This window comes from Nesoenas mayeri (genome assembly GCF_963082525.1).
Source record: "Nesoenas mayeri genome assembly, chromosome: 3".
Taxonomy (NCBI): Eukaryota; Metazoa; Chordata; class Aves; order Columbiformes; family Columbidae; genus Nesoenas; species Nesoenas mayeri.
In genome coordinates, this window is record NC_137544.1 from 109,380,939 (window position 1) to 109,402,230 (window position 21,292).

The 21,292-nt window shown below is 44.8% G+C and overlaps 1 protein-coding gene across 1 annotated transcript in view; it reads right to left on the reverse strand.

The window, feature by feature from the left end:
• Positions 1–323: 323 nt before the first annotated feature.
• Positions 324–21,292, reverse strand: part of LOC308038707 (tau-tubulin kinase 1-like) — a gene marked incomplete at both ends in the record, with an annotated part of 52,727 nt that continues 31,758 nt past the window's right edge. Inside the window, 6 exon segments of the mRNA XM_080341482.1 lie at positions 324–480; positions 482–678; positions 682–757; positions 1,872–2,115; positions 2,118–2,974; positions 2,976–3,433. Of these exon segments, the coding sequence (XP_080197608.1) occupies positions 324–480; positions 482–678; positions 682–757; positions 1,872–2,115; positions 2,118–2,974; positions 2,976–3,433 (1,989 nt within the window).

Here is a 21,292-nt window from a genome sequence, read left to right on the forward strand (position 1 = left end):
TTGGTGACTGGTATTGCTAGAGAGAGGGGAATGCCTGGGGACGGAGGGGACTTAGGCACTAGGCAGGCTGCCTGGGTTGCTGCTTGGTGCTGTGCATTAGCAAGCGTGAGCTGCAGGCTGGATGTCTCCCTTGAAGAAGGTTCTGTGGCTCACATGCTCTCAGACCCTCGGGAGCTGATCACAACTGTGTGGGGTGAGAGTGTGTGAAGCATTGAACTACAGCTACTGCTATACACTCGTGGGTCCAGCACGGAAGGCTGTGCTGCAGCATCTCAACTGTATACTATATGCTGAAGTTACCCAGGGCTGGCAGAAGAAGACCATTATCTGGCAGCAGCCTTACTCTCCAGGGACATTTGCTTTCCTTTGGTTGCTGGACTCTGAGTCTGGGTTTTTGCTCTTTGTTGCTTTTTGGCCACACCAGGAGAGGTCAGGGAATCCCCTGTCAGCCCCAGGGCCTGAGCTGCATGCTGGGGGGGAAGGAGAAACTCGCTGGAGAGCAGTCCCTGGCTTATACTTTTGGCAGGGAGAAGGGTTTTCTCTCCAAGATGGCAGCAGGCTTCTGGGAGAAGCACTGGGGTTTCTTGAAGGAAGGACAGGGCTCTGAGGGGCTCTGAGGGGAGATCCACAGCTGGACCTCCATGAGCTGCTCCGTGGAGGAAGAGAAGTGGAGCTCAGCTAAGGAGGAAGCCGACTTTGTGTCTGTGTAGTTCGCCGCTCGTTTGGGACACTTCCAGCTGGTCTCTGTGCCTGAAGCCTGCAGAGGAAGAGAAAAGGGAGGATGAAAGGGAATTTCTGCAAGGGGCTTAGGGCTCCTGGCAAGTTTGGCATGAATGTTGCTGGGCAATTATAAGAAGTCTCCAGCACCAGGATGACAGGAGTTTTGCTGTGGACAAGACAGGGCACTGGTTTGAACACTCGTGCTGTTAACTAGTGTTGGCCCTGATCCTCCAGTGCTCTCTGAGACAATGCACAGGCATGGTTTGGCCAATAGCACATATCTGTGACTCTTCTTGACATGCAGCATGGATGTAGCAACTTCTTTCAAGGTAGCAGGTACAATCTGGGAATGTGGGGATGAGCTGGATTGCACCAGCTGGCCTCTGACAGTAACTACTGGTAGATAAACCAACCCACAGGGATGCCCTCCTTTCACCCCACACTTCTGAAAGAGCAGAATTTGCTGGACCTGTGGCAGAGCCACATCAGCATCTCTGCTCCTGGGCTGGACCTCCAGACCCAAGTTCAGGAAGAAAAGCCAAACACTGCAGAATTCAGAAGGCTCACTTCCCCTTATATGTCTATGCTTACTTGATAGAGAACAAGGTACCTTCAAAAAAATCCCAAAACACAGGGATATGTAGGAACTCAGACCATGTGGAGGTGGTCCGTGCTGTTCTGGATCACTGACAGAGCCCATGCACGTACATCTCCCTCTCTCCACCTCTTTGCATGCTGGCCATCTTCTGAGGCAATCACAACTGGCAACCTTGCAGCCCTTGGAGCTCTAATCACAATAGCCAGGTCAGTCACAACTGTGCCAAGTATGCTGCAAAACTGAGAGCTCAACATGGGAGGACTCTGCTATTATCAGGATCAGATCAAATGAACGAGCTTGTGGAACGGAAGAAGGCCTCAAAGCCAGGGCAAGAGAAGAGGGCTTTGGCCCTTTGGCCAGACTGAGCCAAAGAAGGCAGAGAGGTGGCAATTTCACACATCAGTGAGCTGAAATTACTGTAGGAAACAGGGATGGACCACTCAACCACTCATTCAAGCCAAGTGAAAGGTAAAACAGTAGGAGGTGAGCAAAGTCCTGGCTGCATCTCCTTAACAAGTCCAACATTTTGCATTGCTCAGCATTTTGGTCTTACCTGTAGGCAAGAGCCGCATCCTGTGGAGAGCTACATAGCATGGCCATTGCAACAGCCATGGAGCTCTCAGACTTTGCCACCTCTAGCGTTGTTTTCACTGGTGTGATGGGCCGAGGAATTCTGCTCTTTGTGCTTATGGATCTTTCTTCTTTCCCCAGGGGGGCAGCCTTCTCTTTCCCAGCCTTCCTTGGGACTGAGTCATCAGAGTCATGTGTGTCCTCCTCAGAACCGGTGGCTGAGAGGGCTCGTCGCTGGAGGATGCTGAGGAGGAGGCCTCTGAGGCCAGCCGAAGAAGGCGGTTTTGCCTCTTCTCCATCACGAAGCGAGCCAAGTCAGGTTGCTTTGCCCTCTTATAAAGCCTCTCTTTGGCAGAAAGTGATGTTGAAAGGTCTGAGCCAGTGTCCTCCTCAGAGAACAAAATGGGTATTCGACTTCTATACCTGGAACCAAGAGGCCTCCTGGGGCCTTTATGCTGTGTGTTGAAGAGGATCTCTGCTCGTTTCAGGTGTTCTGCCACCAGTGCTGACTTCTCAAGGTCAGGATCCCTTGTCACCACCTTACCAGGCTCATCCAAATCCAGCGAGAGTGACACTTTGTCAGAGAGCTCTGGCTTGTCTTTGAGAGGCTTTGCTTCAGCATTGGGAAGGGCCAGCTGCTCCCCTGCTGTTTCTGAGGTGGTTTCAATGTGATTAGCTGAAAGCGCAGAGCTCTCTGTCTGTGCCCCTTCCAGTCCTGAATGTATGCTTTCATTCTCTATCTGCACCAGGTTGTCCTCCAGCTCTTCTTCAATAATGACCTCCTCAAACTGGCCCGGAGGGCAGTTCTCCTCATGCCTCATCAGCTCGCCACTGGAAGACATGACACGTAAGTGGGTCTTTTCAGCAATATGAACAAATGTACGCTCAACTTTGGTAAAGGGGGAGGAAGCTGTAGCCACTGTCACGGGGGGCTTTGGTTCAGATTTAAGGACTGAAGAGAGGGTCCCTGGCTCGGATACATGCAGTTGGCTATCCATAGGATGTGGCCGCTCACTCTGAGGAGTCAGTGCAGCAAGAGTGCCCAGATCAACTTCTGGAACCAAGTCTGTGGTCACTGGAGACTTTCAGATCACCTGGTGAAAATAGCACTAGTGTTTTTGAGCCTTCCTCCAGCTCCAGGTCCCCACCAGCAGTGGAAGCGCGACCCTTGGATCCCTTCTGGTCATCAGCCAGGAGTGTGGAGGGTGCACAATCCCGGCTGCGCTCTGTGCTTTTTTGACTCAGGCCACTGCTGGAACCATTGTGCATATCAATCTCATCCCCTTCCTCCTCTTCCTCCTCCTCGTCTTCTTCCTCATTGTCTTCTTCCTCCTCCTCCTCTTTTCCATTTATTTCCAGATAAGGTTCCAGAGGTTTGCAAGGGGCAGTCAAAACAACATTTGAGAAATCAACTTTCTTTATCCGCTGGGATACCTTAGGCTTTTCCCAGTAGTCCGACATATCTTTTCTGAAGTCTTGATAAGGCAAACTTAAAGGCACTGCCTTGGGCAGACCATTCATTTCAAATGACTTCAGCATATATGCCTGCAAGAAGACACATGTGACAAAAGAAAAGGGTTAGTATTCAGACATAGCATGGACACAGACATCAGAATCAAGAGCAGTGGGAAGCATCAGTCGAAAGGTTCTAGTCCATGACACTTTCAAAATACATGCCTGAGCAGTGATCCCTCAATCATTTAATTCATACAAACCTTAGAGAGATTCACACATACTCATAAATGAAGGCAGAGAAATGTGCCAAAGGAGTTCCTTTGTCAGCAGTCTTTACCTGGACCTAAAAGAGATTTTTGCAAGCAATTCCTCAGGATTTTTTTCATGTTTACCAGTCTTCTTCAGTATTTATATATTTATTGCAATATTTAAATATTTACATACAGCCGGAAGCTGTTGTTGTTTTGCTGCTGCAAATGCACCATGGAGAAAATCTGAAGAGCATAAATACACCAAAAAAAAAGGAGGACAGAAGTTACCTACAAACTCAACTAAAAGAAACTTTGTTGAAATGCTGCTTGGATCATTTATTAATTTAACACATATTTTATTACCTTCATTGCTATCATCACCTGAGGCTGTTAACAAGGGAGAATGTCCTAGGGCATCAAAGTATGAGATTGGCTTCACTGTTGAGTTAATGTAATCAGCAGCTAGCTGTAAGCAAACAGCCTGCCGGACCAGGTGTTCGCAGTTTGTCCTCTCTTGGCAGTCATCATGTGTCTTCTGTACTACAGGTCACTCAGCTGCTCTAGGACTTTTTCCCAAAAGCTGGAGAAGAATTTTTCTGTTCTGCTGTGCCAATGGGAAGATGCCAGAAGATCAAGAGTGGAGAGTCTTAGCTTGCATCTTAAAATTGTAGAATAAAAAAGGTGTAAGGAATCTCTGGAGGTCTCTGCTCCAGCCACCCCTCAAAGCAGGACTAACTCAGAGATGTCTGCTCCAGGCCATGTCCAACTGAGTTTTGAGTATCTTCAAAGACGAAGATCTCACAACCTCTTTGGGACCCTGTCCTAGAGTTTGAGGCTTTTCATGCTGAAAAAGTTTTTCTTTATATCTAATTTCTACATCTAATTTTCCTTTTACCCAGCTTGTGTCCATCACATCTCATCTTTTCATTGTGATCCTCTGAGAAGAGTCTGGCATCATCCTTCCATCAGGTAATTCAAGGAAAAAATAAGATCCCACCCCAACCCTTCTCTTTTTAAGGCAGAACAAACCTAACTCTCTCAGCCTCTCTGTATGTCATATGTTCTAGTTCCTCATCATCTCGGTGGCACTCTGCTAGGCTCACTCCACTATGAGAAGGAACTATGATATGAGTTGAGGCAACCACCCCATTTTAAAAAGCTACCAAGACTGTGAGTGGGCAGGGCTACCCTGGATCTGGACAAATCTGAGTCAAAAAGACTGCCTTTACCTATAGCAAGCTCCGATCTCTGCCTATGTTCCTCACTTTCTCGGAAGACACATTTGCCTGTCTTTGGGCCGTGAACCATTTTTTTCCAACCTGCTTGGACTTAGATCTTAACTCCTGGGTCTTTTGACTTCCCAGTCAATTGTCCAGGAATGCATATGGCTGTCAATTAGTCTGAGCATGTGTGCCCCACAAAGTCTCTGCATTTCACATCTGTAACACTCTGTCTTTTCACTGAATTTAAATTAAATTTGGCTAGTAACTACTTTGGGCAACAATATGTATTTGGAAGGCAATAAATATGCCTGCTTTGCACAGAGGCTACAATTAGAATATGAAGAGGAAGGAGAGTCAGGAGAGAAAAAGATCTACCTGCTTGTATTTGGTAGAGGCAGAAATCAGAGCCTTCAAGTCCATCTCTGTCCCCGTGCTCATCAGCAGCTACGTGGAGTCTGGGGATTTGTCTTTAAACTGGTGGGGTTTCAAATTAGCAGGATCATTGGCAATAGGACATCCTCAGAGGAGACTCACATTACCCAATATGGCAGCTGGAAAGTTTCTACATCCCAGTGATGCTGCAAATACTGCAAAAATCAGCAAAGGTGCAATCTCCACGGAATTACAGAATAGTTGGGGTTCAAAGGGACCTCTGGAGATCATCTAGTCCAACCCACCTGCTAAAGCAGATTCAGCCAGAGCAGATCACACAGGAATGTGTCCAGGTGGGTTTTGAATGTCTCCAGAGAAGGAGATTCCACAACCTCTCTGGGCAGCCTGTTGCAGTGCTCTGTCACCCTCAAAGGAAAGAAGTTTCTCCTCATGTTTACATGGAACCTTCTATGTTTCAATCTGTGCCTGTTGCCCCTCATCTTATTGTTGGGCACAACTGCAAAGAGTCTGGTCCTATCCTCTTGACACTCATCCTGGAAATATTTATGAGTATAAATAGGGTCCCCTCTAAGCCTTCTTTTCTCCAGACTGAACAGACCCAGATCTCTCAGCCATTCCTCATAAGAAAGATGCTCCAGACTCCTAACAATCTTTGTAGCTCTCTGGTGGACTCCCTCCAGTAATTCCTTGTCCTTCTTAAACTGGGAAGCCCAGAACTGGCCACGGTACTGCAGATGCGGCCTTACCAGGGCAGAGTAGAGGGGGAGGAGAACCTCCCCTGACCTGCTGGCAACACTTGTCACAGCAAGTTTACAACCATGCATTAGAAGTTCCCAGATCCCCTTGTCACCAAGAATGTAGCCAGATGTGTTCTTCTCAGACAGCAGCACAGAGCAGACTCATGCTGGTGGGTTCAAGAGCAGTACCAGCATCCAGGTTGTTAATGTGCTCTTCTGTGTCCTGCCTCATGCCAAGTCGCACACACTCTGCCCAGGTCTCTTTAGCAATATGGAGTGATGACAGCACTTGCCATGCCTGTATGGCTTTCTGATGATCTTACAGCTCTTGAATGCATAGAGAAAAGACCCTATAGCTTGTCTGTGCCTACACCCCCACAGCAGAGCAGTCTGTGGCACCGCACAGAGTGGGCCTGGCATTCACCAGAAAAGCCTGCCGTCTCCAGAAGCTCTGCACTGACATGGGGGAAAGGGAACAGTTTCTCAGGTGAGCCTAATCAATTTTCTCTTAGACTGTAGAATTTCAGATTATCATTTTTCTCCCATCTCTTGGTTTTAAACATTTTAAATGCAATAATTTGTGAAACAAAACCAAAACCAAAGCAAACCAAACCAAAACAACAAAATTAAAAAAAAACCCAAACCAAACAAACAAAAAAAAAACCACACCTGGTACAAGAGAAAGATCACAATATTTGGCTAACATAAAACTAGGAAATACTGCATCTGTTCCATCTACCATTCTGTTTCAGACCTTGTTCTGAATCATCTCTCAGCCAGTGGCATCCATGCATCATCCATGTGCCAGTGGCATGGATGGCTCTATGGCATCCATGCATCCTTCCGCAGTGTTTCAAAGATGCACATGTCCCACATACCAACAGTCTTACAGAAGCAAACCAAAATGCGCTTTAAGGTGTTTATCACACAGGAGATGGGCTTTGGACCCTGCTAGAGGCAGACTCGTAAGAATCCTGACCCTTCATACAATTCCCAGGAGAAAAAAGAGACTCACACACTGTACAATCCTGTAAGTCAGAGACCACAACCAAATCCCAGCTCTTCCTCTCAGGCCGTCACCTGCCTGCACAAACTGCTTTCTGTCTGTGAGGAGTTGGGGTCTTGTACTTCTTCTGCAAGCGGGAAGGTTTCCACCACCCTTTCCACAGGTACCAGAGCCTTTGCATGCACCTACTGCCTGCAGCCTCCCTCTCCAGCCCCTTTCAGAAAAACACTGAATTAGTAACTGTGCAATTCACACCAAAGCAGACAGGGTCTGTCACCATGTCTCCTCTTCCAACCTGATGCCCGACAGACCAACAGCAATAGGGGTTGGACCACATGCCGCTCTTCAGTGGCGACTGCTTTCAGATGTGAGTCACAATGAAAGCAGCACGGTCGGATCCACTGAGCAGCCCAGGCAGGAGAATGTTACTTGCAGAACAACCACAATTTTGCATCTGCTTCCCTGGGGCTTCGGGGAGTGGAGGGACTGGAAGTTTACCAGCTGTTTTTTGTTTTTTGTTTTTTGTTTTCCAGATTGTCTGGATTAGCATATATGGATTTAAAAAAGGCACAAAATCCATTGCACAGCTTCTGTTTGTTTGTTTGTTTTTGATTACATTGCCTGTTCATTGTAGTTTCAAGTGTAGGATTTTACAGTACTATGTACTATGCAGCATATGTACAGTACTATGCAGCATTTACAGCATGGTCTACATACAGGTAATCAATGCATGCATTTATACAGGAGACAGAATTAAAATTCTCTCTCAGTATTTCTATATACACAATCGTACAGTGTTTTTCTTCTGAAAAAAAGCTTTAAATTGGTCTTGCATGCTCAGTGTGCAAAAAGAATTAATGCAAGCATATATTACAGTGTTATTGCAGTACAAAAAGGGGTTGACCTTAGGCTCTAAAGGGATTAGATACAGGAAGAATAAAAAGACTCAAGGAAAATAAGCTTTGGATCCCTTTAGTAAACTACATCCTTCCAAATGGCTCCCTACTCAGCATTGCCTTTAAAACTACAGCAGGCTGCTTCTGCTGCATCTCCCTGCTGCCCTCCCCTGAGACAAACTTCCACAGGTTCTTCAAATCTTCTGTCTCTAACAAACTGATGAGGACTTCTAGCAACTTGAGGAAGCCCTTCTGCTGTGCCTCCCAAGCCTGAAGACCTGCTTGAAAGGGACTTTCCTGAGATCCTCTGCTTCAAGCAAACTCAACTCTCAGCAGATGAAGTTTCTCAAGCAAGCCAGGAAGTACAACAGGCTATCTACAGCTTTTGTCTCCTCTCAGTAGAAATTACTACAGAAACCCACATTCAGCTCCTACTTGAATAGCGGTTGGATAAATATGGTTTGGACTACCTCCTGTTTAGCAGCAACAGAAGTCTAACAGGTAACACAAGGTAATGCAAAGGAAGGATATGCTCGTCCCTGAGATTCTTCATGGGAGCTGGAAAGCCTGAGAAGCGGAAATCGAGTTCCCAATATGACGTTAATTGTTCCATTGGGAATGGGAAGAGGCCTTAGTCCTGAGAGATGCAGATGACACACAAACAGCAAGAGCCGTAGTTCGGTCTTGCGTGTAGCAGCTTTGATTTGGATACTATCAGGACCTTAGCATATCCTGGAAGTGACATTGTCCTCTGCCAACATAGACTAAGCTTGTTTCAGACTGGGAGATCTGGCAGGATTCACAACAGTGAACGGAAAAAAAACTATAATCTGAGCTTCTGAAGAAGCTCTTTCTTCAAACCAGTTTTAGAAGAGGTAAAAGTACCGGGAGTCTTAGAGCTGCCACACTTGCTTGCAGGATCTCTGTTGTTCCAAGAATCAGCAACATAAATGTCAGAGAGATGTTCTTCTTGCCAGCATCTTACCATCAAACACTGCATAGCCTTTCCCTCTTTTTTATTTTTTTTTTTTTTTAACCGAGGTCAATAGGACAGCCCAGTCCTATGCTGGTTAAGTGTCCCTCCCTTTTTGTGCTTTTGCATGTTGTTAGGTTTATGCCAGTTTTCCTAGCGTCTTGACCAGAAGCAAGAGCTCTGTAAGGGTAGTATGCCTGTCACTTAGCTTCCCACCTCTGCACCCACGACTGTCTCCAGCAAGAGTCAATGCAGAGCTCCTTCTCTGAGCAGACATGAACAAAGTGGAAGAAAATGATAATCCAAAAATTGTTCTAGTCCCTAATAGTAAAGGCAACTTAATAGCAGCAAGAAAGAAGAAGCAGCAGCAGATTCTGAAAGCTAAACATCTTCCTTAGTCATAAAAATAACCAGAAGTCAGCAGTGCTGAATAAGAACCTGATCTGGCTTTTTTTTTTTTTTTTTTTTTTTAGGAATGACCAAGCTGAAGGGGCAAGAGCCCCACAGAAATCCTCCTTATCTGACTTGTTCAGAGGAAATCTGCCATTACTGTGTTCCACATTGCCAGATCATTAATTGCACTCATAATTAAACTGAGAAACTTGTTGGAGTTGTTGGAGGAAGCCCTGGGGATTCTTATGAGGCAAGTGCACTAGGTGAGATAACCAACTTGAAACACTTTGCATATGAAAAAAAAACCCTCCAAACATAAGACCATTTTCTTTTCAAACACTAAAAGACATGCAAGTGAATGTAAAATGGGGATTGCTTCCAATCCCCAGGTTACACGGTTAGCAGCTTGTTCAAAATGTACATTCATTGTAACATCATTTTTTCAATACAAAGGAGTTGCAATACATCAGATAATATTTAGAAACATTTCCCAGAAATTAATCTTTGCACTTTCCCAAGGAACTGCAAATGTGTGTGTTATAGCAAACCAAACACAAAACATATGATCTAAAAATGCAACAAAAAGGAAGGTAGTACTGCAGTGATCAGCCTTTACACATTTTATTTAATGTTTTAACATTACCCAAAATAGGCGTTTGCATACTAATAAGTTATGTCCTAAGTGGCAGCACCGTTCCTATCGCCAGAATACTCTGCCACCAGCAGATGGTGAATGGAGGGATAGGTATGCTACAAGACACTGAATTAATAAAAGTGGGCTGGGCCATGTAACAAGCAGTTCTGAGAAATGTTTGTTCATTAAAGCTCCTGGAGATGTTTGTTTGAGAAGTGTTTGTATGTTTACTTGCTTTGTCCTGCTTGATGTATTTACCTAACAAGGACATGTTTGTTTGAGTTCTTACTTGCTTTGTCCTGCTTGATGTATTTACCTCATAAGTAACCAAAGTAAGGCGATCAAAACTGGCTACACAGCAGACAATGCCCACATGATAAGAGCCTTCAACTTGAGTGAAAATTACACCCGGAAGCTGTGGACCAGAGATGGACTATAAAACCCAGAGAACTGAATTAGCTGTGTGCGTGTGCCGCAAGGGAGACTGAGGTCTCTAGGCCGCACCCAGCGCTGTCTTTGCTTATTGCTTGATTAGAAATAAAACTTTTGTTACTTACAAGACTAAGTCCAAATTTATTACAATTTGGTGCCGTGACTCGGATGAAGGATATTCGGCGGTGATCCTTTTTTGAGGGAGGCGCCCCGCTTCTTTTTCTAGCGGCCCTTGGAGGATTTTGTCGCCACCCTTCACTGACCAACCTTCTAAATTGCAATAAGCAAAGTAAATGCCGGCAGCCCCTTAAACTTTGTGCACGAAGATCCGAGTGAAGACGCAGGACGCGTGAGTATAGGCCGGATTTCCACTCGGTTGGGGCTGCGTTTCCTGGGGTACGACGACTGAGACATCCAATTGCGGACGAAGCGAGTGCGGACCCTCCAGTAGTGCAGTTCTCGTAGCCCGCGAGGGTGCGAGTCACGAACGAGGGGAGCGTGTGTGAGTGTGCGTGAGTGTACCCTGGAAGATGGGACAGAAGAAAAGTAGACCTTCTGGTCCCATGGGTGGGGATTCGCAAGCGAAACTTCCGCCAGTCCCTCAGGATAGTCCACTAGGATTGATGATTAAATATTGGAATGATTACCCCTCTAGACAGGATAAGAGTAAAATAAAAATGATACACTACTGTATGGTAGTTTGGGGTGGTAAGGAAATTCGTAAGGACCACCTGTTTTGGCCAGTGTTCGGATCCTTTGAGGGTTGGATTTGCCAAGACTTGAACCTTTACGTTAACTCAAAGGAACCGTTTAGTCAAGAGGAGAGCGATTATGCACGTTTATGGATAGGGTCAGAGACTAGGATCAATCTGTATCCATTAAAAGAAAAGGGGGATAAGAGCCACAATAAACAAAGAAACAAGCGGCATGAGGAAGAAATTCCCGTAGCACCCCCACCTTATGTGTCGCCGCCACCACCACCCCCGGTGCCGGCCCCTAGTCCAAATGCTCCACCGCTGGCACCGAACCTGGAGGAAATGGACCTTAGTCAACCCACAGGACCCGTCACTCGTAGTAAGATTAGACAGCAGCAGTACCAGATGACGGGACAATTATATCCGTTGCGAGAAATTGCGATGGGAGGTCCACAGGCGGGAATGGGGTATATGGCGGTGCCCCTCAATTCTGGAGACGTCAGAGATTTTAAAAAGGAAATGGGGAGTCTATTAGAGGACCCGCTAGGAGTAGCGGAGCGGGTTGATCAATTCTTAGGACCTAATACATACACGTGGGATGAACTGCAAGCAATCATAGGAATATTATTTACTGCCGAAGAGAGGGGAATGATCCGTAGAGCTGGTATGCGAATCTGGGATGAACAGCATCAACAGGGTCCTGCAGCCGACACTAAATGGCCGCTGCAAAGGCCTGACTGGAATAACCAGGACCCATTACACAGGGGTCACATGCAAGATCTGCGGACTATATTAGTCCAGGGTATTAGAGAATCTGTACCGAGGGGGCAGAACATTGGAAGGGTGTATAGTGAACACCAGAAAAAAGATGAAACGCCTACAGCATGGCTAGAATGGCTTAGAAAGAATTTACAGTTATACTCGGGATTAGATCCCAGTACCCCTGTAGGGGAAGCATTGTTAAAAACGCAATTTGTAGCAAAATCCTGGACAGATATTCGGAAGAAACTGGAAAAACTTGAGGACTGGCAAAATCGTGGATTAGATGAACTACTAAGGGAAGCTCAGAAAGTGCATGTCAGGAGAGAGGATGAAAAAGAGCGGAGGACTGTACGAATGATGGTTGCAGCAGTCAGAGAAGGTACAGCTCAGAAATCCAAAGATCGAAGGGCAGAGTATAAGGGGCCTAGTCCTAAGACAAGACCCCTTAATAGCGAGACTACAATGGAATGGGGTGAGCTGATAGAATGTTTTTACTGTGGAAAGAAAGGGCACATTAAGCGGAACTGTAGGAAGAAAATGGCAGATGAGAAAATGTTTAAAGCAGAATAGGGGTGTCAGGGGCTCTTTTTGCTGGGGACCCAAAAAGGAACAGAGCCCTTGATAAAATTGAAAGTGGGCCCCCAGCAGCAAGAAATTGAATTTCTTGTCGATTCTGGGGCAGAGCGATCTACCATACAAGCCTTGCCCAGGGGATGCAAAATATCCTCCGACACCATGCAAGTAATTGGGGCAAAAGGGGAGCCATTTCGTGTTCCCGTTATAAAGGGGGTAATTATCAAAACCGACTCCAAAATAGGAGTGGGAAATTTGCTTTTAGTTCCAGAAGCTGAATATAATCTCTTGGGGCGGGATTTAATAATCGAATTGGGTATCAACTTAGAAGTAATAGGGAAAGAAATTCAGATAAGATTATGTCCCCTCAAAGTGGAAGACAAGAATAAAATTAATCCTGAAGTGTGGTATATGGAGGATTCAGTAGGGAAACTGAACATAACGCACTTTAAAGTTAAAATCTCTAGCCCAGATATACCCATTCAGGTAAGACAATTTCCAATATCTGAAGAAGGTCGAAGGGGGTTGAAACCAGAAATAGAGAGATTGTTAGAAAAAGGCTTGCTTGAACCTTGCATGTCTCCTTTTAACACCCCCATTTTACCAGTAAGAAAAAAAGATGGGAAATGGAGGCTGGTACATGACCTGAGGGAGATAAACAAAAGGACTGTGAGTCGATTTCCTGTAGTAGCTAACCCGTATACCCTCCTGAGTCATCTAAGCCTGGATGATAAGTGGTATAGTGTAATAGACTTAAAGGATGCCTTCTGGGCTTGCCCATTGGATGAGGAAAGTCGAAATTATTTTGCCTTTGAGTGGGAAGACCCAGATACTCATAGAAAACAACAGTTACGCTGGACTGTGCTTCCCCAGGGGTTTACGGAGTCGCCCAACTTCTTTGGGCAAGCTTTAGAACAAATTTTACAGGAATACGAACGTAGCTCTGAAGTAGTGCTAATACAGTATGTGGACGATCTATTGTTGGCAGGGCAGGATGAGGAGAGGGTTAGACAAGAGAGTATAAGGTTATTAAATTTCCTTAGTTTACAGGGACTCAAGGTATCAAAAAGTAAACTTCAGTTTGTCGAACAAGAAGTAAAATATCTGGGGCACTATTTAAGCAGGGGGACCAAACATTTAGACCCGGAAAGAATAAAAGGGATCCTGTCATTACCGGCCCCAAAGTCTAAGAGGCAGATAAGACAAATATTAGGACTGACTGGATACTGCAGACATTGGATCGAAAACTATACGAAGAAAGTGAAATTTTTGTACAAAAAACTAACACAGGAAAAATTAGTACAATGGACAGAGCAAGATGAGGAACAACTGAACGATATTAAGAAAGAACTGGTGAGTGCCCCTGTGTTAAGCCTACCAGACACACAAAAGCCGTTTTATTTATTTACTAATGTGGACTCAGGAACTGCATATGGAGTATTAGTGCAGGAGTGGGCTGGACATAAAAAACCAGTAGCCTACCTATCCAAATTGTTAGAGCCCGTTAGTAGGGGTTGGCCTACATGTTTACAGGCAATAGTATCAGCTGCATTATTAGTGGAAGAAATGCAGAAAATAACATTTGGAGGGCAACTGCATGTATTAACACCGCACAATATACGAGGGGTGCTGCAACAAAAGTCCGAAAAATGGATAACAGATTCTAGGTTATTAAAATATGAAAGTATTCTAATTGAATCCCCAAAATTGACTTTGGAAAGCACCTCTTTACAGAACCCCGCACAATTCCTATACGGAGAACCTAGTGTAGAATTGACACATAATTGTTTGCAAGTAATTGAAGAACAAACCAAAATAAGACCTGATCTAGAAGAGGAAGAGTTATCAGGAGAAAAATTATTTGTAGATGGCTCCTCCCGGGTGGTGGGAGGAAAGCGAAAGTCAGGATATGCAATAATAAATGGGAAAACCAATGAAGTCCTAGAATCAGGACCACTAAACCCTGGATGGTCTGCACAAGCTTGCAAATTATATGCTGTTCTAAGAGCCTTGCAATTAATTGGCACGGGTAGCGGGACTATATACACAGACTCAAAGTATGCATTTGGAGTAGTACATACATTTGGCAAAATATGGGAAGAACGAGGACTGATAAATTCACAAGGGAAAAACCTAATACATCAAGGACTAATTATACAAATCTTGCAAGAAATAAGAAAACCTAGAGCAATAGCAGTGGTTCATGTAAAGGGGCACCAGAAAGGTCTGAATCCCATTATTAGGGGAAATAACCTTGCAGACGAAGAAGCAAGAAAGGCGGCCTTATTAGATCTTAAGAGATTGACTTGTGAGATTCCAGACCCAAAGGAACTAAGAAAAGACTGCCCAAACTGTGGGCAAGGGATGATGTGGGAAAATGATTACCCTTGCTATGAATGTTGGAAAGAATTTAATGTAGACGCCATTCCATGCACCTGCCTAGGCCTCAGAGATAAATGGTGTCCCAGTCATCCGGGCATATACGTTTTTAGCACTGTAGAACAAGAGAAGCTTGCTAAATTAGGAGCAAAGCAGCAAGGCAAACAGTGGAAGCTAAAAGATGGAAGGGAAGTAGTTCCAAAAGTAACTGCAATTAGTATAATGAACAGATTACATGATATCACACATTGGGGAACGCAGGCATTAGTAAATCAATTTGCTACAAAGTATGCTTGTATAGGAGCATACAATATAGCAAAACGAATTGTTGAAAAGTGCCTCACCTGTCAGCGAGTGAATAAACAGCAAATAAAGAAACGAGTTCCCGGTGGGAGGGAACTCACATTTCGACCGTTCTCAAAAATACAAATTGATTTTACAGAACTACCAAAGGTCGGACGTTACCGTTATTTGTTGGTGCTAGTAGACCACCTTACACACTTTGTGGAGGCATTCCCAACAGCTAGAGCTACTGCACCTACAGTAGCAAGAATACTGTTAGAAGAAATAATTCCCCGATATGGAATAATTGAAGCCATTGATTCCGACCGAGGCCCACATTTTGCATCAAAGATTATTACAGAGACCTTCCAGGCACTAGGTACCAATTGGCAATATCATACTCCATGGCATCCACAAAGTTCAGGAAGAGTAGAACGAATGAATGGAGAGACAAAGAAACAACTTGCAAAACTGATGATAGAAACCAAAATGTCATGGGTAAAGTGTTTGCCCTTAGCACTACTAAATATAAGAACGCAGCCGAGAACAGACCTCGGGATCTCACCTTTCGAGATGTTATATGGTATGCCCTATGATTTAGAAATACCACAGGACCACCCAGAAATAAAGGATTTCCAAATAAAGAATTATCTAATACAGTTATTAAAGTGAAGAAAATACCTTTGGGAAAAAGGATTAGTGGTACAACAACTGCCCTTAGACATAAAAATACATACTCTAGAACCTGGAGATAAAGTGCTTATAAAGACCTGGAAGGAGGCATCACTAACCCCTCGATGGGAGGGACCTTATGTTGTTTTACTCACTACAGAAACAGCTATTCGGACCGCTGAGAAGGGGTGGACACATGCCAGTCGAGTGAAAGGCCCGATCAAGATCGACACGTGGACTGCAGAATCCACAGAGAACCCTTTAAGGATTAAACTGAGGAAGCAATAAATGGACTTGGACTTACCAACCTGTATCGTGCAAGTACAGAAAAACGATAAAGCTGATTATAAATACCCTATTTGTAAGGATTATAACGTTAAATGTGATAACATAGGTTGCAACTATTATCCTTTCGTATGCTTTAAACGCACAGTGTGCCAGGAAAACTGGTGGTTGCATTGCCTAGACGGTATTCCCCCTCGAGGAACTTGTGAAGTTTGCTGTCGAACCACTGTAGAAGAAATAACGTGCCATTCCCCCTTGGTAAAAAGCTGCAACTCCGGAAACATTCGGGGCCTCCTGAAGGATATTCTTGCTGCCAAGAAGATGGTTTACCCCGTGGCTCAAAGCAACCAAGTCAACGGGCAAGGCAGAGGAATAACACAAAGTGGGGGCAAAAACCCAAATGGAATTGTGCAGCAATGTTGGGAGAACTACCCCAGTGCTAGGCAGCACAACAAATTGCAAAATCAAAGCAAGCTGAACCTAGGCAAATGCAACCCCACCTGGTATACTGTATTAATATTATTACTAACGGCCAGTAATGGGGAGTCAGCACATAGACCCTACAAATGGACCCTAATTCAGGCAGAAGAGAGCTGAGTGATTAAAGAGACTATTACAGTAGGATCCCCTAGTTAGCATGATGCTGAGTAGATAAGGAAGAGCTAGAGAAATAAAGGAAGGAGTTAAAAGCATTCAGTGAATATACAGGACTAGTGTTGCTGACTGTTATAAATGACTTCTTTCCCTTCCTATTTTAAAGTGCCTTTCTTCTGACCAAGAAAAAGAAGAGGTACCAAGACACAAGAATTATTATTCAAGCTCTAAATTATTAACAGCAACACAAACAATCCTTCCTGAATTACAGAGAAGAATCACAGCTTCCTCCAGCCACCCAGAATAAAACAGTACCTAACAAACAGGGTAGCGCTGGGGGCTCATCCACTCTCTAGTTCTTTTGATCTTTCTCCATTTCTAGCTATGGCCTCCTTGTGACTGTTCTTCTTGGCTGAAGTCTGTCAGATTTTCTCTGAGAAGAAGGTCTGTCTCCCCCCTGCCTCTTTTAGAGGGGGCATTTCACCAGTACGCCCTGCAACCACAGTCCATGCCGTGGCTTCCAGTGAAAAGAGGAAGACTGATTAACAAAGGACATGAAGGGAGTTAACCAGCACCAAAGGCTTGTGTCTTGTAACACGTTCTCCAGGATACAATGCTTTAGAAAGCTTATTTTGATTATTCTTGGGGTTTTGTTTATTTTTTTTGCCATGCATCTGAAGGTATCAAGTGCAATACTATATGCTGAAAAAGTAACATTATTCTTGCTGTTGATGAAAAATAATGAATGCTGTATGCAAGTGTTGCCAGCCAATCTTCTCCACATAGTTTCTCAGCAGCAACAGCAGTGTCTGCCCTCTATTCTAATCACACATTAGCACTGGGCACAGCAATGCAAATCATGAAATAACTCCCTGAGATTAAACTTTTTTCTAAATACCTAATAAAAAGCTCAGAGGAACCAGCACACACATCACATCAACCTTACTTCTGTGATTGACATTGTTGTTAGCAGAACTCACAGAAATGTTCTTTACCTACTCTGTTTGTTCCAGATAGTTGTAGAGGGCTTTTTTCTTTTGGTTTTGCTTTTTTTCTGTGGTCCTCTGAAGATACAAAGAACTTCAGGCTTTAGTGGGAGGCAATTTATTAGATGACCTGGAAAAACATTAGATACTGTTGGGCTCCGAGTTCCTCTGTCATGTCTAATCTTCGTTTCTCAGATGTTCAGAAGAAGGCTGTCCCAGAATGTTTACTTCAAGAGACAATAAAATTGTTCTCCTGAGGGCTTTTTGTATTTGTAGGTTAATGAATGTGGGATCCGTAAGAGCAGGCAAGTCTCGGGTCATGAACACAGTGACATCCTCCTGTGGCAGGCGTTTGGGCAGCCTGCTTGTTCCTCTCTGGAAGCTGGTAATTCCATGTCCTATTCCCTCTTGAGCTTATTCTCTAAAGGAGTGTTCACTGGACTGGAGCATGTTAAAAGAGCATCCTTCTGTTCAGGCCTTGACCAGATTCTTCTCTTCTCTGGATCCTGGAGAGGTACAAGAAAAAAGTGCTGTTAATTTGGGCAGCAAAACATGACTGATGCAATAAACTATATGAAAAGAATCAAACCAAAGTGTTCCTTGCTGAGGTGTATGAGGCTGCAGTACTTACAGGAAGGACAGAAATACTGATAGCAGGCTCTAGTGGGACTGTCCTGCTGAGCATGGAATAATAGTAGTACATGCTTCTCAGGAAGACTGCATCCAGTTGCAAGGTTCCTAGGTGGAGGTGTTTGCTTGTAAGAAGCCAAGATGTTGGATGACACAGATATCTGGAGCTTGCACAGGCAAGATCAGCATAATTGAAAGGGTCTGTGTCTGATTTTGCTCTGTCTGAACACTTATTAGGCTGGTCAGTGCAAGATCTGCAAGTTGTGATGAACACAGCAAGAGCCAGCTGGTAAGAACCAGCCGTAGGAACCAGCAGGAACACTTCACTGATGTATTTAGCATAGCTAAAGAAGGCTGGAGATGCCTTCTTGGCCACCGCACCTAATACAGCTATAAGAAATGACTGGGCGAGTTGGGTATGACACAGTATGAAGGCTGCTTATCCCTGCACGGTGATACTTAAAAAGCAGGCAAAAAAGGTAAATTAATGGGATTGTGGATGATTACTGCTAATATATTAGACAGCCTTGGCTCTCCAGCTGACTGAACATTTTTTTGCTCCTGTGTTCTGAAACACCCTCTGGTTACTCCTGGATCTAACTTTGTACATATAGACCAACACTGGACTTGTTTGGCTGGCCAGGATTCAGTTGTGCATCCTTTGAGTTCTGGATCCTTCAGTTGCTTCTATATACACAGCTTTGCAGTGTCATTCCTCTTTTTCCATTTGCTGTCACAGAGCCAACTGCCAACTCCGAAAGGAAGAATTACTTGGTGCCTGAAGGAAAGCATCAGCCTGTTCTCCTTAGGTGCGGCAGAGTTGGAGGGACAGTTGTTTGGGACGCTAATAATTTGACCAAGGAATTAACTAATGAAAATACTGAACGCCTCACTAGCAATGAGAGATGTTTCCTATAGCTCAGGCTTGGGCTTCCTCTGGGTTTGATTGAAATTGTGAAGAGATGGTGTGTGTGTGAGTAAATCTTCCTTACCTTTGGATATGAACTGAGCCTTTAAAATAGGTAAAAATATCACTAAATGCAGACCTACCATGATTAAGGTCCTAGGCCCTGTTGTACTGATTTGGGACCTCATTCTGGTCTCCCAGAAACTGGTGATCATCCATTGGTATCAGCAAAGTACAAACCGAGAGCAAATGGGTAATCCCTGCTCTCATGCTTTGTTCTGTTCCTCCATTCTCTGGCTCCAATATATAACCCATTACTTGTTACTGGCAAAAAGACAGTCACCTCTGGATTATCATAGAATCACAGCATGGCTGAGGTTGGACGGGACCTCTGGAGATCATCTAGTCCCACTCAGGATTGCTCAGGAGGGCGTACAATCAGAATCTCTCTGAGGATGGAGACTCCGCAACCTCTCTGGGCAACATGTTGCAGTGTTTAATCACACTGATGGTAAAAAACCTTTTTCTTATGTTTAAATGAAATTTCCTGTATTTCAATTTCTGCCTCTTGTCCTTTCACTGGGCACCACTAAGAAGAGTCTGGGTCCATATTCTTTTTCCCATCAAGTATTTATAAATGTTGGTGAGAACCCCCATGAGCCTTCTCCAAACTAAACAGTCCCAACCCTCTCAGCATTTCCCCACATTAGGCCTCTTTTATCCCACAGGCAGCCTTCCACAGCCAGGAGAGTGCCACAAATAGAGTTATTTGAAGTTCTGTGTGTCTTGACCCTGAGAGGGCAGGAGCTGAGGAGCTTATGAGCCCTTCCCAGCCATTCCCCGCCATTGACTTCTCTGCTGAGAGATCAAGCAAGGACGCTCAGCATGAAGACCTGTGTTGGTAATGCCATGGGTAAGGCAGGAGGCAGTCAGAGGCACATTGCACAGGCTGCCTGGGACAGATCATAGAATCACAGAATCATAGAATGTCCTGAGTTGGAAGGGACCCACAAGGATCGTCACACCCAGGTCCCGTCCCTCCATTGGACAACCCCAAAATTGACACCACATGTCGAAGGGCATTGTCCAATCACTTCTTGAATAGTGTCAGGTTTGGAGCTGTGACTACCTCCCTGGGGAGCCTGTTCCAGTGTTCCACCTGGGAGTCCAACTTGACCTCTAATCACTGTTTTTCTTCCATAAAAATCTGTGCTGAGACCCTCACTGAGCCAAGAAAATATTCTCAGTTCAGGTGCTGAGCCCATGGGTGCCCTCACGCTCCTGACCTTCATCATTGCCTCATCTGAGGGATGCTATAGTTGTGATGTTGCCCAATACCCTTGGGAGCAGCACGGCTGGTTAGGGGATGTTCACTTCATTGACAACAGTATTGATGCTGTTCTCTTCCTCTGTTGGTTTGAGTTGGTGATGATTATTCCTTGGAAAAAGACACGTAGACACAGGAGAGGGCTGCCTCACAACAAGGACAGGGCTCAAGCATTTTGGGTGATCTGTAGAGCCTCTCTCTCATGTGTTGTAGAGCCCTGGGTTGGCCCAGGTCTCTTACCTGGCTGAACTCTGATTTGCACTGATGACTGAAAGCTGAGCAGGGCTTTCTCTGGGTTATATTTTGGGCCTGGTGGCCTCTGTGTCCCCAGACACTGGAGCAGTGATAAGGGAAATCCCTGCTGAAAGACAGCAGGAGGAAAGGACAGAAACTACAAATTCACTGGCTCCAAGGCAGAAAGAAGAAAAGCTGGGTATATAAATATTATTTATACATGTTTATAGTATAGAAATATATATATCATAGTATATTAATATATATTGTGTCTAAATAATCAAGCAATGGATAGAACCAAAACACAGCAGGCTCTCAGGTTCATAACCATGGGCAGAAGAGGCAGGCTGGGGAAGAAGGCAACAGGAAAAATGCTATATGAAAAGGTGCTATGTGTCTTGGTGTCCCATTGTCCATGGGCTGCTCTGAGGAGACCTGAGGTACCATTTCTCAGTGGTGAGAAATGGGCATTTGCAGAAGGAGACAGACTCTCATTGCCCCTCACTCAGTGTCTTTCCTGTTGAGCTGCACTTGGTGCCTGTTGTAGATGATGTGATTCTTTGATATGCAGCTCTTCCAGCTTCCATCCATGTGAGAGGAGCTTGCCAGCTGATGGAGAAGGATCTGTGTAGAGTTGTCCTCTGTCCCTTAGGCTTTTTAGATTCAGGGTCCTTGTCCATCCATG